The following is a 14,684-nucleotide window of genomic DNA, read 5'->3' as shown; positions in this document are numbered from 1 at the left end:
CATTACAATGATGTAATATGCATTTGCTACATATTCATCTTCGTGACAATAGCAACGTCACGAGAAAGTTTCTTCCTTTGGAAGTTTGTATATTTATTGGCAAGAAAGGCAAAAGGAAAATGTGAAGATCGCATCGACAAACGTAAGCTTGAGTGTCTCAACGATCCGTTGTGTACTGCGGTGGAGAGACGTACCAAACTCGTAAGTTTATCGTTGCATCTTGAATGAGCAATGAAGTACCATTTTGTATTTTATGAAGCTTTAGTCTGTGCTTTGTAACATTTCGCTGCATTCGAGGAGCTCTGGTGCGATACAGACGTCGTACTCTATGATACAGTAGTTGGTCGCCTGGGCTCCATAATAACAAAACGCCATATACATTTTATTTGTGTCTTTACAAGTATGTCAACTACAGGGACGTCTAAACAGTACCGGGCTGGCAGGGTATCGATTTCACTCAACTCAAGAAGCCAATCTTTTGGCAGCGAAAGCAACACATCGTGGTACCCTTTACATAGAAAGACCATGACAAGTTTGCCCGCAGTGCCGTCAAGCTTTAAGAGTATATAATCTTCTTCAAATCATCCAGCCGCGCAAAGCCAGTACTTTATCCTTTTCTTTGCGGGATACTGTGGTCTATATACGGCAATCTTCTTTGTAGTGATAGTTTCTCTAAGGAACGAAAGAATAGTCTTACCTTGGGTTTACTCCAACCGTCAGCCATCCAACCAATGCCCATACTCTCCGTGACGTGTGCATACCAAAATTCCAGGTCTGCAAATGAAGAATGAGGCATCTTTGAGTTTTCCGCTCTAACTTTTTAGTATTGATGTTTACTTACGTTCTGACGCATCCTCTAGTTTTAGCATGATCACACCCACAGATTTTTCATCTGCATTGCGTAGCATCGGCGAATCTACATCGTATGCGTTAAAGACAATGTTACAATATGAAGAGAGCTTGAGTACGTGCCTAGGAATTGCTTTTGCAGAGTTTCAGTCACAGCTTCATAAATATCCTCGCAGGTACAAATATTTTGTACGAGTTTGCTTGTGATCGTCGTCTGCATGATTTGTTCTCCTGTACCTAGAGATATTACACATTTTGTAAGAAGAAAGCTGTTGCAGCGTATATATACATAGCGTACCGACCAGAAGTACTGCAAGCAACCCCTGGCATCATGCTTGTTGCATTTTGCGCCCAACATCCAGTTCCATACATGGCAGCCTACAACGCAGTAACGAGTTGCATAGGGAGTTATTCCACCGAGTTCCCGCACAGACTGTAAACAGTGTTTCGAACCTCGCCAACACGTCCAGGCAATTTTAAAGAAATACCACCACTGCTGACACCGGCAGCAACGTTGCCCTGAGCATCTACGCAAATGGCACCGACCGTATCCTGTCTGCATTCATCCAGAAGCTGCATATGGTTCACATATGTTGCGAACGCTTCTGGTGATATCAGCTTTTCCGGCGGCACAGTTTCCAGCCCTTCACTGACAGCCCATCGTCTTGCGCCTTCACCTACCAACAGCATAGGTGGAACACGTCCCAATGCCATTGGTTTCTTTCGATTTTGTGCTAGTCGGTGTGCTGCCTTTATTGGATTCCGTATTCCGCTGACGGCACCAACGGACCCGTAGCAAGTATCGTCCATATAGCTAGCGTCGCACTCGACTGAGCCCTCTAGCGTCAAATTTGAACCGTAGCCTGCATTTGTTGCAGGGTCGTCCTAAAGCAATAAAGTTGATATAACCATGTTAAGTAAGTGTCTCCTTGACCCATACTTCGAGGATCGTAACTGCATGCACAACAGCTTCTGCTGCGGAGCCGCCAGCCGCTTTCAAGATTGCCATTGCTTGTTTACATGCTCTGTCGATGCGCAAAGAAAACAGGTTTAGACGCGCTGGAAACGAAAACGCGAGAATACGCGCATGCGCGTATTTTTTTCCGTTCCTCGTGCTCTTTTTTATTACCTTGCACACACTGCTCTGTAACGTTTTTCTTTGCTGCGAGAGAGTTGGCCTGTATGCAAAATGTTGGTACATGGCTACTGAGTTGAGATTGGGGCACATACCTGCACCGACATGAACTGCTACAAAGACGGGAGGCATGGAAGCTTAGGAGAATACAGTCGGAATATTCTATGCAGAGAATGATCGGGTTGTACAGAACCAAGGGGATCGACGCGCGCCAGATCCGAAGGTAAAAAAAAAGCGCGCTCAGATCACAACTTTTTTTTTTCCTGTTTCGGTGTCCCGTTGTCCGTGTCCTCGCCAGGCACGCCATTGCCGTCGGAGTTTCATCGGTTGCGTTTCCGCGTTGCAAGAATGGAAAAGTGTTTAAAACGAACGATAAACGCACAAGGAAGAAAAATGAGCGCATGTCGTGCTGAATCATTCCGTTCATTGAATAGATTACAGAAAAGACGATTTGATGTATTGAAGACAATGAGTTTTGCGGTAGAGTTGTCAGTAATTTGCAGTGAAAGGCGGGGTTTTCCTGTAGAAATGTACTGTAAAAGTATGGGGTGAAAGGAGTCTTCCCCTTTTCTTTCTTTTCTCTTCTTTGTCCATCCCCCCTTTGAGATAACCTGGTAACGGACTGTAAGCGGGGCAATACCCATACTTTTTGAGCACAGGATCGCTACAATGGTCCAAACCCGATACCAAGCTCAGTTTATACAAGAAAACAGTAATCCTCCTTCTGCACTAAAGAGCCCCGCCGCACGGCGCCCACGAAGGACACGACGGCCAAGTGAGCCCGAAAATTTACCAGAAATCGGTACAAGCCAATCTCCGCTGCTGGACATTTGTCCACCACCACTTGAGCCTGCAAACGATGCGACATACGAGATTGAGAATGTACTGGAGCAATTGGACGAGTAAGTCATGAATGGATGGTATTGTTAAAGGCAGTCAATCCTGACAGTGGAACTTGCTGCATAGCTGGGAATGCTCGACACTAGATGCCCTCATGAATCGGTGGCCTTCAATACCCGCACGACTCAAAGGCATGAGACCGCACCTGCCCAAAAAGACCGATTCGAGACCCACACTCGGTAAGCGATCCGTAAACATCTCCTTCGCAAACTTATAGCTGACTGGTTCTTACCTTAACTAGTATTGGATATCGATGAAACGCTCTTATATGCGTACCGCCATGGATCGGAAGAAACCTTTGATCCCGACTACGTGGTCTATGCCGCAGACAGGCGGAGCGTGTTGACAGCTGGCATACTTCGTCCTGGTGTTACCGAGTTCTTAATATGGGCATCAGGAATATTTGAAGTGATAGTCTGGACAGCTGGTGATGATGAATATGCCAGCATGGTGCGCACGGTCCTAGACCCTCAGAAAAAGTATATCACGTAAGTGTTTACCAGTAAACTTTGCTGCAATCAAACGATTCTCACCCCTTACCTCCTTTCTTTGTTTAGGCATATGTTGACGCGCCGTTCCTGCATACTAATGCGGTCCAAGGCTACCAAGCAAGTCATGTACATCAAAGATCTGTGCGCACTTGGCCGTGACCTGCGTAAAACGTTTTTAGTTGATAATACCCCACATGGTACGTTTCACAAGTGGTTGCTAAGCAACCTTCATCTCTAATCGAGACCATGTAGTTGCCACCCTAAATCTCAGTAACTACATACCCATCGAAGCTTACCAAGGAGACAGTTCGGACAATCAATTGGAGCAACTTCGACGCTTCCTCGAATCGAAGATCGTACGCGTGGCTGATCAAAAGCATGACCTGAGGACGATACTGCACAGGCAATTCGACCTGAAACGCAAACTGCGCGAACGCGTGCGTACTTGGAAGAAGAACGCTTCGTTGCAGTACCAATAAAAGTTTGTAATCTCTGATGGATTCTCCAAGTCGCCTTCTGTTCAAACCAAACAAACAACCACTCGATTTACCAAAAGCCCCATAAGCAGAACCTTCAGATCGAAGTACATATGACACTGTTTCCAACATTTGTAAACATACTATATATGCATATAATCAATTGAATTTGCATTAAAGGATGGCAGAAGAGGCGAATGGCCGGTTCCACAATCACTGCAGAAAGCTCGTAGAAGTGTTGATGTATATCACGTTGCTGTTGAAAGACATCTTTAATTTGCGTTGGGGAAATCAGGAAGGAAATCTTGACATGGATAGACAATATGCTAGTATCTCAAAAGTTAATCCAGATCTATGCACATCTTTTATCATCTGTTATTTATATTCATAAACATGGTCATATTAATCGCATTAATGAACTCTCTGTTGTATGATCCATTCACTGTGTTTTGCTGTTTCCCCAGGGTAAAGGAGCTGCGACATTGCTGCAGGGACGATATATGAATTGGATGTGTCTGTGCTAGACACTATTACGGCTTTATGCTCCAAATCAGACATGATTTTTATCTCTATGTTAAATGGAAAATGCTGCATGTATATATCGTAACTACGTGGAATCAGGCTCCTATGGACTGATCCGAGTCTGTGAATCGGAAAGCGCTTGCAATTTCGTAAATTGGGAGGCTTGGAGGGGGTTCCGGACGCTTTGAAACATCGACCGTCACGATTTCTTGCTTCGGCTTGAATTCCACTTGTCTTTTATTATTGCTATGGAAGATAAAGCGCACAAGGCACACAATGCTCCAAAAGCGGGCAAGAAGGCCGAGCGTAAAAAGGAAAAGAAGCAAGGTTCTACCAAGCAAAAGGGTCAAAATGCCAAGGTACATAATTTGCAGTGCCTAACTTAGGAACAAGAACAGGATCTAAATGTCTATATGCGATCGTTAGGCCTTCACTTTCTCTAGCGCTGGCAAGGCCGAGAGAGCAGCTCGAAGAAACTTCGATCTAGGTGAAAAGAAGCTGCACGTCCCGCTTGTCGATCGCACTCCTCTTGCACCTCCACCCGTCGTAGTTGCAGTAGTGGGTCCGCCTGGAGTATGTATAGGCTTTCAACGAATGCTATTGCAAATGACTGACTCTGATCTGTAGACTGGCAAATCAACGCTAATCAAATCACTAGTTCGACGGTACACGAAGCATACGTTAAGCGAGATCAAAGGCCCGATCACCGTTGTGAGCGGCAAAAAGCGACGATTAACCTTTATTGAATGCAACAACGACCTCAACTCGATGATCGATGTGGCCAAGATTGCAGATCTTGTGCTCCTTCTAGTCGATGCAAGCTTTGGTTTTGAAATGGAAACGTTTGAATTCCTCAATATCCTACAGGCACATGGTTTTCCCAAAGTAATGGGTGTACTTACACATCTCGATAAGTTTCGCAACAACAAGACGCTCCGCACCACCAAAAAGAAGCTAAAGCACCGTTTCTGGACGGAAATATACCAAGGTGCAAAGCTGTTCTATCTCTCGGGAATTCTCAACAATCGTTATCCTGATCGAGAAATCCAAAACCTGGCACGATTCATATCAGTAATGAAGTTTCGTCCGCTGATTTGGCGTAACACCCATCCTTACGTCGTCGCCGATCGTGTTGAAGACTTGACAGATCCGGAACTAATTCACAACAAGCCAAACTGTGATCGTACTGTCACATTGTATGGTTATTTGCGTGGTACGAACCTCAAACCCAACATGCGCATTCACATCCCAGGCGCTGGAGACCACACACTCGCCGATGTATCTATCTTGACAGATCCGTGTCCTCTACCGGACAAGGAGCGAAAGCGATTAGACGAGAAGCACAAGCTAATCTATGCCCCAATGTCGGATGTGGGAGGTGTTATGTACGACAAGGATGCAGTGTATATTAATGTACCCGGAAATTACACAAAGAAATCTGCATTGGTCCCGACAGAAGGTGAACAAGGCGAGCAACAGCAGCAGCAGCAAGCTGAGGAACAGCCAAAGCCTGCAGGGTCTGGTGAACGGATGGTGATGGACCTGCAAGATGCCAAAGATACCCTCGCGGCCCAGCTGGCAGATTCAGAGTTGAGAATTTTTGCCAATTCCACGCCTATGAGAGCTGGCGACGTTATGGATGGTATGTATGCGACGGTAGTAGCCACGCTGTAATGAATTGATGTTAATGCAATAGATTTTTTGGATTAGGCGTTATCGAATCAGTCGAGCAGGATGAAGATGGAAAGACACGCAGACGTGCTGTATTTGCTGCCGACACTGATATCATGGACGAAGACGTAGAAGATGATGATGATGAAGAGGAAATTAGCGACGATCAAGAGGACGATTCGGATGAGGATGAAGAAATGGATGACGACGACGTGGAAGAGGCCGAAGATGCGGTGGACGACGAGCATATTCCTGTGCGTGGACATGCACTATCTAAATTCGATACTCGTAATATCCCTCGCAAAGGAGACAAGGATAAAGAGGATGAAGAAGATCACGGCAATGACGTTCAATTTGCAGAAAGCGACAGTGAATTTGGGGGCGAAGAAGATGATCAAGATATGATCAATATTGATGGCCGATCGAGACGGATGTTGGATGAAGAGGAGGAGGAAGAAGAGCTCGCTGGCGAGCTTCGATGGAAGGCCAACTTAAAACAAAAAGCCAGTGAAATATTCTTTGAACATCGTCGCATCAACTTGATGAATTTAATTTACGGTGATTCCAATCTTTCTCCCGAGGATATCGCTAGTGGAAATTATGAAAAAACAACCAAGGAAACAAATGAAGAAGAAGATGATGATAACGACGATGATGAAGAAGAGTTCTTTAAGCTCAAAAAAGAGAGTACGGAAAAGAAAGTGGAACCTCTCGATTCAGCTCGGGAGAGTTTCAAAGATGACGAACTTGAGATATGGGATGATGAAGAGGTAAATGTCAATCTCTTGGTATTGCCTATTGCTCAAAGAAATGGTTGCTAATGTTACTTGCTAGGCGCTTGAATCTCTCCGTAACCGTTTCATAACCGGATCCAACGACGATGGACAAGAGCAGAAGGATGAGGACGAAGTTTACGGTGACTTTGAAGATTTGGAAGAGGATGGCGAAGGAAAGCAACAAGAAGAGCAAGACCTAGAGGAGGACTCCATTGAAGCGGAACGTGCACGTATTGCGAAAAGAAAGGAAGAATTGAGGAAGCGCTTCGAGGAAGAATACGATGATGAAGAAGGTCCAAAGATGGACTTTTATGAGCAACGTAAAGCGGAAATCGATAAGCAGCTCAACATGAACCGCGAAGAGTTCGAGGACGATGATCCGGCTACCCGAGCTATGGTAGAAGGTTACAGACCCGGAACCTATGTACGCTTGCTTATCAAGGATATGCCCTGCGAGTTCATCAAATATTTCGATCCAAAGTATCCTATCCTCGCCGGTGGTCTATTAACATCTGAGGATCAGTTCGGTGTTGTCCAAGTGCGACTTAAACGACACCGCTGGCATCCAAAGATTTTGAAAACAAATGATCCTCTTATCTTCTCTATGGGCTGGCGCAGATTCCAAAGTATCCCCATATACTCATTAAGTGACGGCACGAGGAACCGTATGTTGAAATACACACCAGAACACATGCATTGTCTGGCTACTTTTTACGGTCCTGTACATACTCCTAACACCGGTTTTTGCGCTGTACAGTCGGTATCTGATAACAAGAAGGTATGTAGCATCGATGATTGAATACTGTTCAAGTGCTCTAATGTATGAAATATAGGCCACATTCCGAATCAGCGCCACGGGTGTCGTTGTTGATATTAGCCAATCTGCAGAAATCGTAAAGAAGCTCAAGTTAACGGGTACTCCGTACAAGATCTTCAAGAACACTGCATTCATCAAAGACATGTTTACATCCTCCCTTGAAATTGCAAAATTCGAAGGTGCTACTATCCGCACTGTATCCGGTATTCGCGGTCAAGTCAAAAAGGCTTTGCCAAAGCCTGAAGGACACTTCCGCGCTACCTTTGAGGATAAAATCCTTATGAGCGGTAAGTATTACCGTTATACGTGCACATGCATTTGGATGCGGATAGCTGATATTTCTATCCTCCAGATATTGTGTTTTTGCGAGCTTGGTATCCGGTCAAGCCGCGCAAATATTACAATCCAGTTACTTCCTTGCTTCTTTCGTCAAAGACAGATTGGCAAGGTATGCGCCTGACGGGTCAGATTCGTCAAGAACTCAATTTGCATGCTCCCCAGAAAATCGATTCCATTTATAAGGTGAGCGAAACTAGGAGTGCCTGGAGATGATACAATATTCTAATACAAGATCCTTTATAGCCTATCGAGCGCCCTGTAAGGCGATTCAATCCTCTCAAAATTCCCAAGACATTGCAAGCAGAATTGCCATTTGCATCTAAACCCAAAGTACTGAAGCCTCGAACGTCGAAGAAGTCGTACCAGGCCAAGAGGGCAGTACTGCTGGAGCCGGAGGAGAAGAAGATTTATACTCTGATGCAACAATTGAATACCATGCGCAACGAAAAGGATAGAAAGCGAAAGCTAAAAGATGCCGAGAAACGGGCTGAATACCAGAGGAAGAAACAAAAGAAGGAAGAAGAAGCAGAAAAGAAGCTCAAACAAAAGAAAAAGCTGCAATACGCCAAGAAGCACTAGTACAACCACCATTTTTTTGAAGCATTAATTGTCTACAACCCGCTTCCCTTTTTGCATAAACATCAACATTCATGGAAATACATTTTCGACCCGAAAGAAGACTACATAGCCATCAAAAGCTAGGACTATCGCGTTTAATGCTTGCATTCTCATGATATTAACGCATTTGTTCCATTCCGTACCCAAATGCTCTTTTCCTCATTCAATTCTGGGTTCCTTTGACGATCGCGTCATTTAATATGCGTTTCTCACAGAGCGTTGATATAACTGTCTTCGTTTATATGATCAAACAATTATCTCATTCATCAAACGTGATAGATCTGTCTTTTATGCAATTCTGTGTTATAGATTGGTAGAAGGTTTTGATTCAAGGATTACCTCTCTAAGTATTGAATTCGGCGATGGATATACGGTAATTTACGAATGTGAGATATATAGAAGTGTTATGATTTTACAGTAGCTTTATGAACCCAATAGTTTCGATATGGTGATTTCCATGATGCCCGAGTCCAATGCCATCGATGCTTTCTGTCCCTCCACAGACACTGGCAATGGTGATGTACCTATCAATTGTACTTCAAGCAACTCATTGAGTATTGGCTATTCTTCTTCCTTGAATGAACTTCAACGTCCGCCATTGATCTGTAACTCATTGGATTCCGTGCACAGAACTTCAATATTATCTTTTGATATTCCTGGCAGTTCCATGAAAATATTTGATGATAGTTTCGGAAAATACAGTGTCATAGTTCGGATTGAGGGTTGTTGGAACCCGTTCAAATTGTTGAGCAAAGGTTTTTGCAAGTGCTATAGGTATGATGGCGTTTCCTTCCGCTTCTCAGAATTGAACATCATGGGCAGCATCTATAAACTTTTTGATACACTGAGCATAGTCGGTATCAAGTATTGCTACAGCAATATCATTCAGGGTTTCATCATCGATATCGAATGAATCGTCCTTCGTGTCGTATATGTACAATCAACAGATAAACGGATAAATGAATATTATTGTCGGATGCGCATATCCAATTGTGGTAAACTATAACCCGTTCAGTGAGTTCACAAAGGAATGGACGCCGCATCAGAATCCAGCAAGTATCTGCCTCGCTTATATCATCGTTGTATGGCATAAATGGATCTCTCATAAACGTTTTCAATTTGAAAGCATCTACCGTAAACCATATCCTCGGTCTTCTCTACATTAACTATATTAATAGTTATTATCAGTACGAAAATGATTGCCGTCTGTCTGTCTGTCCAAAGCAAATCTTCGCTGAAATTACTGTTCTTTATTACCTTTTTACTAGATCGCGAGCTCAAATGACAGCCGCTGCCGCCTGAATATGATAAGTACATTGCGCACATTTTCTGCAATGACCGCAAAGAAATCTTTAGCCAGATACATATGTGCCACTTCTTTTGTATGCGTTGTATGCAAAGAAATCGACATCACGGATACTCTGTACCTGGTTCAAATGTCGAAGGATCGCTGGTATCATTTACCAAATGTTCTTCCCGAGTATCCAACCTGATGCCCAATCGGCTATTACATGACTCGTTCATTCCCACGACTATCGATGAAATTGGTCACGTAGGGGGATGAACCAGTTTAGATGATGCTCATGCATAGACGGCGAAGGAGGCAATTTTAAAAGAAATGGAGGGATTGCATGCTTTAGAGTAGTCCTTGCATAATAGGGCAGAAAATAATAACAATAATTCGTGACTACAGAAGAAGTAATGTAAACACTAAACACGATGAGGACACATTGAGTTAAATAATTATCTGTGCTCCCAGGGTATAGTTTGAGTATGTAACGACGTGTAGAAATGACCTACATAAGAAGTGTGTGAGCATTTGCATGCTCGTATCGCTCAGGGCAGTTATAATAGCCTTTCTGTAGCGAGGAACGGCGTAAAAGGATGATTTATGATCGTTTTTGTAGTAAAGTACTATTTTCTCCTTGAACATATCCATCTCGAGTATATTCAACCATTGCATGTTACGTCATGGCATTCTGCGGACAATAAACGGGTACTGTATCCGGAAGATAACATCAACCGTGGACACCTGCACGATTGTACAGCGCTGTATCACCTAAACAGATATTATCACGATGGCTAACACACGATCCTTATGCTCGTTAATTACTTGGAAAGCAATTATTCAGACAAAGGGTGATTGCATGACAGCGTGTACCTGAATATCTGAAAGAGGACAGCATAGATTTACCTCGTAGTCTAGAAACTCATAAGACTTCGCTTCTACGGTCAGTATTGATAAGGTAGACGCAATTCGAGGCATCACACACACATGACAGGTGCAGGTTTGCGTCAAAATTCTATAAACTCTGGAAAGCGCCGAAGATAGTTTGGCAAACTTTAACCTTTCTGGGTTGCAGCGTACGTGCGACATCACATGCCTGCAGGAGAAGCAGTTTTGTGTCGGCCAAGAAAATCAGTCAATGACAAAATTCGGGAAAAAGGTCCACGAAGGTTACCATGTACAGTGCTGGCAGTTGAAATTTGATCAGACCCGGCGAAAATGGACCACCAGTCTGATAATAAAATTAACTAACCATCCCAGTGAAAATGAGCCACCGTGCCCAAATTGAGCCAGTCGAAGTGAATCTGAGCTAGTAACAGAAAATCTTAGCGTCCACATTATGCAACTAGATAGGGAATCGTCTCTCAATTCTATATAGATTTTGCAGTTTTTTAATTTGAAGGATAGCAATGGTGCAGCCCTTTTGGCACACCCTGAATAAACACCATACACAAAAAAAAGTAACAGAAAATTTTCCCGTTGGTGGCCGACTACATTGTTTCAAACAACGCTTGACCTCGGCATTCAGACAGTCGCTGGATTCATTCCGACATCCGCGACGGCTTCAAGATTCTCTTTCGCACAACGCTCCTCCCACCACTCATCGATCTTTTCCTACCATAGCTTACACTCACGAGCAACGTCGACTTCTCCTCAAGGAGATGGCGGATTTACTCATGAAGAAGGCCATAGAACCAGCACTTCCTACTCGAGGGTTCTCCAGTAGCATGTTCGTCATTCCCAACAAATCGGGGTTTATCGTCCAGTGTCCAACCTTCGAGCGCTCAAGCAATTCGTTGTAACACCTCATTTCAAGATGGAAACCCTACAGACGGTGGTCAAGCTCATCCAACCGGGAGATTACCTGAAATCAATAGATTTGATGGATGCCTTCCTCCACATTCTAGTTCATCGTCAATCGCACCGATATCTTTGTTTTCATTGGGAAGGCCAAACGTTTCAATTTCGGACAGCTCTATTCGGCCTCTCAGTCGTCTCGTGGTTATTCACCCGTCTCACCAAACCGATTCTCTCTTGGGCTCGACGGAGAGGCATCCGACTATCAGCATACCTCGACGATTTTCTGATCATGGTCAAATCGGCGACGGAAGCGACAGCACATGCATCCTCAGTCATGAATCTCCTTCGTTCCCTGGCATGACTAAAGAACCTGAAGAAATCAGCTCTCCAGCCTTCACAGACCTTGGAACATCTTAGTTTCCTTCTTGTGACTCGATCCATGACTATCAAACTACCAGGTTCGAAGATTCGCGACTTACGTCGATCGATTCGGCAGGTTCTGGCGTATCCCTCTCCCACCCCACGGAAGATACACAGCATAATAATGCGAATCCGCTCAGCAACATCGTCAGTCTTCCTGACGGATCTATATACGCAAGCCTTGATGAGGTACAAGAACCGAACAGTCAAATATGAGTCCCATTGGGACAAACCGCTCAAGCTTCCGACAGAATGTGTGCAGGAGCTAGCTTGGTGGGAGAATTTGCAGAAATGGAACGGACGCTTTCTAATGAACCCCTCTCCGGAGGAAACAATTTACGTAGACGCCAGCGATCGAGGATGGGAAGGGGTGTATGGCTCCCGAGTCGCTCAGGTTCTTTGGCCTCACCAAGACCCCGAGCGTTCAATCAATTGGCGAGAACTCAAAGCTATTCATCACACTCTATGGGCCTTCCCAGACGTCAAGAACGTGTCGATTCTGATTCCCAGTGACAACATAACGGCGAAGTCTTATAGAAACGAACAAGACGGAACACGCTCGTTGACATTGTGGCGTCTAGCCACGCAGATTTGGGAATTGTGTCTTCGACGAGATTTGAGAATTCAGGCCCAACACATCCCGGGGCGGCTCAACCACTTAGCATATTGAGCATCCAGGAAAATCCACCGCAAACATCACTGGCGATTGATGCCTTCCCTATTCGACCAAATACAGAAAATTTGGGGACCCTACGACGTGGATCTCTTTGCTGATCGAACCAACCATCTCCTTCCATGTTATGTGTCCTGGAAACCGGATCCCGGCGCTCGAGCGGTGGATGCTCTCTCGATTCCCTGGTCAACCTTCAGTCACCCATATTTCAACCCTCCATGGAACCTGATCCAGACATATCTGAACAAAAGCATGCAAGAACGATTACCGCTGGCCACGATAGTAGCCCCCTGTTGGCCCATTGCAATCTGGTTTCCATGGATTCGACGTCTAGCGAGAGCTCCTCCAATATTGCTGGATCATCGGCGACACACATGGCTAACATCCCCTTTCGCACAATCTCCCTGGAGCAATCCACGCTGGAAGATGTCCGTTTGGCTGGTGTCTGGAGGAGTCTACAAGACAAAGGCTACTCATCCGAAGCTATATATACATTGATCGCAACGCTAGAGGACTCGAGCAATTCACTCCCCTTTTACCGTCATGCACAATATTTGTTCATCCAATGGGCCTTGCAGCATGATATCGACATTAATAACTACTCTAGCACAGACCTGATCAATTTTCTTTCAGCAGCATATGCTGCACTATTCAAGTCATGAAATCAGCGGTCCTACAGTTCCATTCTCAGCGAAAACTGTTGTCTCTTCGAGTGACCTCAGACACCTGTTGCAGAATCTTAAGCGCGTAACTCCTCCGAGGCCGTTGGCAAGAGATCCAGTGGATTTGGCTCCTACTCTGCAGTTTGTTCGGCGTATCCCTACCTCAAGATGCACCAATTTGGCACAGCTCAATCTTAAAGCAGCTTTCCTCATCGCCATGGAAGCCTTTTATGAACAATAGGTTGTCCTTTCTGCGGTGGTGTTCTGGAAGTACCATTGCACGTATCTATCCGGGCTACTCTTGATAAATTCAAAAAGGAAGATGACAAATATCAGAAAAGGGAAAGGAAACGCCTCATTTCTGAGCGACGCATGCCGGAGTCGCTGGTTGGCAAGATACAGATCAAACTGTCTGTTCCTCCTCAACAACGAAATGCATGCTGTCACATGCATACTACGATACAAAAGCACTCACCGGAAGGTGGCGCAAATGGGTACCCTGAGCACATAGATCTCGAAAGCTTTCCTGAAAGAATCAAAAGCAAGCGAAAAGGCTTGAGAGTATTATTCTTGAGGAAATCCAGCATCTTCTATAAAAAACAAGAAAATCTATGATGAAATCGGAAGGAAGGCGTGTAAACCCATGGTGCTAATACAGCGATTTGATGAACCTTTGATAAGTAAGTTGCAATATCTATAACAGAGTTTACTGAATTTGCTCGTAAATATAGTCTGGATATTATGGTCTCCGAGGAATGAGGGTGATGATGGATACGCTCATGGAAACATTTATGTTTGACACGGAAAACATATTGAACATTGAAACTCCACGACCGGCTTAACGCCTGTGAATCTGTCCGGCAAATCTTAGTTCCCGAAGTTGTGCTCCTGCTTATAAGAGATGATCTCTTAGAAAAGAACGGACCTGTAGATTGGAATGAAGCGTACCAAACATTACAGAAAAGCTCGGAATATAAAGGCAGCCGCAATATCCTCCATTCAATTTGATTGGTTCTTGAGATACGTTTTTTTAGTTCCTGGATTACGTCGCGTCGCACTATTTGGTCAGCACGTAAGATGTTGCGAGAACAGCGGCAATATTTGGACGGAATACGTGTAGTCACGCGCGCGAGATACGTGTCCGTACGAGTATTCCTCGTAGCCCTAAACACGCATGAATGCCAACTGAAGCCTTTCTTCCGTCGCATTTTGTAAGGCCGTCCACCTGCGCATTACGCACCATGGAA

General features: G+C 44.6%; 7 protein-coding genes across 7 annotated transcripts; 6 read left to right on the top strand and 1 right to left on the bottom strand.

Moving 5' to 3' along the window:
- Positions 1 to 261: 261 nt before the first annotated feature.
- Positions 262 to 2,091, bottom strand: VTP01DRAFT_4756 (uncharacterized protein; the record flags this gene model as incomplete). The annotated part of the gene is made up of 10 exons (XM_069383472.1): positions 262 to 348; positions 411 to 554; positions 698 to 774; positions 842 to 916; positions 973 to 1,086; positions 1,152 to 1,227; positions 1,303 to 1,734; positions 1,790 to 1,908; positions 1,979 to 2,027; positions 2,080 to 2,091. 10 exons carry the CDS (start codon positions 2,089 to 2,091, stop codon positions 262 to 264), a joined length of 1,185 nt encoding a protein of 394 aa, XP_069244170.1.
- A 562-nt stretch (positions 2,092 to 2,653) lies between these two features.
- On the top strand, positions 2,654 to 3,854 carry VTP01DRAFT_4755 (uncharacterized protein; the record flags this gene model as incomplete). The annotated part of the gene is made up of 5 exons (XM_069383471.1): positions 2,654 to 2,886; positions 2,951 to 3,063; positions 3,126 to 3,372; positions 3,442 to 3,572; positions 3,628 to 3,854. The coding sequence occupies 5 exons, from the start codon at positions 2,654 to 2,656 to the stop codon at positions 3,852 to 3,854; spliced, it is 951 nt and encodes a 316-aa protein (XP_069244169.1).
- A 767-nt stretch (positions 3,855 to 4,621) lies between these two features.
- On the top strand, positions 4,622 to 8,555 carry VTP01DRAFT_4754 (uncharacterized protein; the record flags this gene model as incomplete). The annotated part of the gene is made up of 8 exons (XM_069383470.1): positions 4,622 to 4,732; positions 4,800 to 4,946; positions 5,001 to 6,015; positions 6,084 to 6,814; positions 6,879 to 7,598; positions 7,654 to 7,924; positions 7,990 to 8,159; positions 8,220 to 8,555. The coding sequence occupies 8 exons, from the start codon at positions 4,622 to 4,624 to the stop codon at positions 8,553 to 8,555; spliced, it is 3,501 nt and encodes a 1,166-aa protein (XP_069244168.1).
- Positions 8,556 to 8,956: 401 nt separating this feature from the next.
- Positions 8,957 to 9,507, top strand: VTP01DRAFT_4753 (uncharacterized protein; the record flags this gene model as incomplete). The annotated part of the gene is made up of 2 exons (XM_069383469.1): positions 8,957 to 8,967; positions 9,033 to 9,507. 2 exons carry the CDS (start codon positions 8,957 to 8,959, stop codon positions 9,505 to 9,507), a joined length of 486 nt encoding a protein of 161 aa, XP_069244167.1.
- Positions 9,508 to 11,543: 2,036 nt separating this feature from the next.
- VTP01DRAFT_4752 (uncharacterized protein) lies at positions 11,544 to 12,099 on the top strand (the record flags this gene model as incomplete). Its single annotated transcript, XM_069383468.1, has 2 exons — positions 11,544 to 11,649; positions 11,714 to 12,099. 2 exons carry the CDS (start codon positions 11,544 to 11,546, stop codon positions 12,097 to 12,099), a joined length of 492 nt encoding a protein of 163 aa, XP_069244166.1.
- A 22-nt stretch (positions 12,100 to 12,121) lies between these two features.
- VTP01DRAFT_4751 (uncharacterized protein) lies at positions 12,122 to 12,772 on the top strand (the record flags this gene model as incomplete). Its single annotated transcript, XM_069383467.1, has 1 exon — positions 12,122 to 12,772. One exon carries the CDS (start codon positions 12,122 to 12,124, stop codon positions 12,770 to 12,772), a length of 651 nt encoding a protein of 216 aa, XP_069244165.1.
- A 221-nt stretch (positions 12,773 to 12,993) lies between these two features.
- VTP01DRAFT_4750 (uncharacterized protein) lies at positions 12,994 to 13,678 on the top strand (the record flags this gene model as incomplete). Its single annotated transcript, XM_069383466.1, has 2 exons — positions 12,994 to 13,430; positions 13,498 to 13,678. 2 exons carry the CDS (start codon positions 12,994 to 12,996, stop codon positions 13,676 to 13,678), a joined length of 618 nt encoding a protein of 205 aa, XP_069244164.1.
- Between the last annotated feature and the right edge of the window lie 1,006 nt (positions 13,679 to 14,684).

This window comes from Rhizomucor pusillus (assembly GCF_041956525.1).
Source record: "Rhizomucor pusillus strain CBS 183.67 unplaced genomic scaffold VTP01scaffold_2, whole genome shotgun sequence".
Classification (NCBI taxonomy): Eukaryota; Fungi; Mucoromycota; class Mucoromycetes; order Mucorales; family Lichtheimiaceae; genus Rhizomucor; species Rhizomucor pusillus.
Note: the sequence above shows the minus strand (reverse complement) of the source record. Positions and strands in the feature narration are given on the sequence as shown.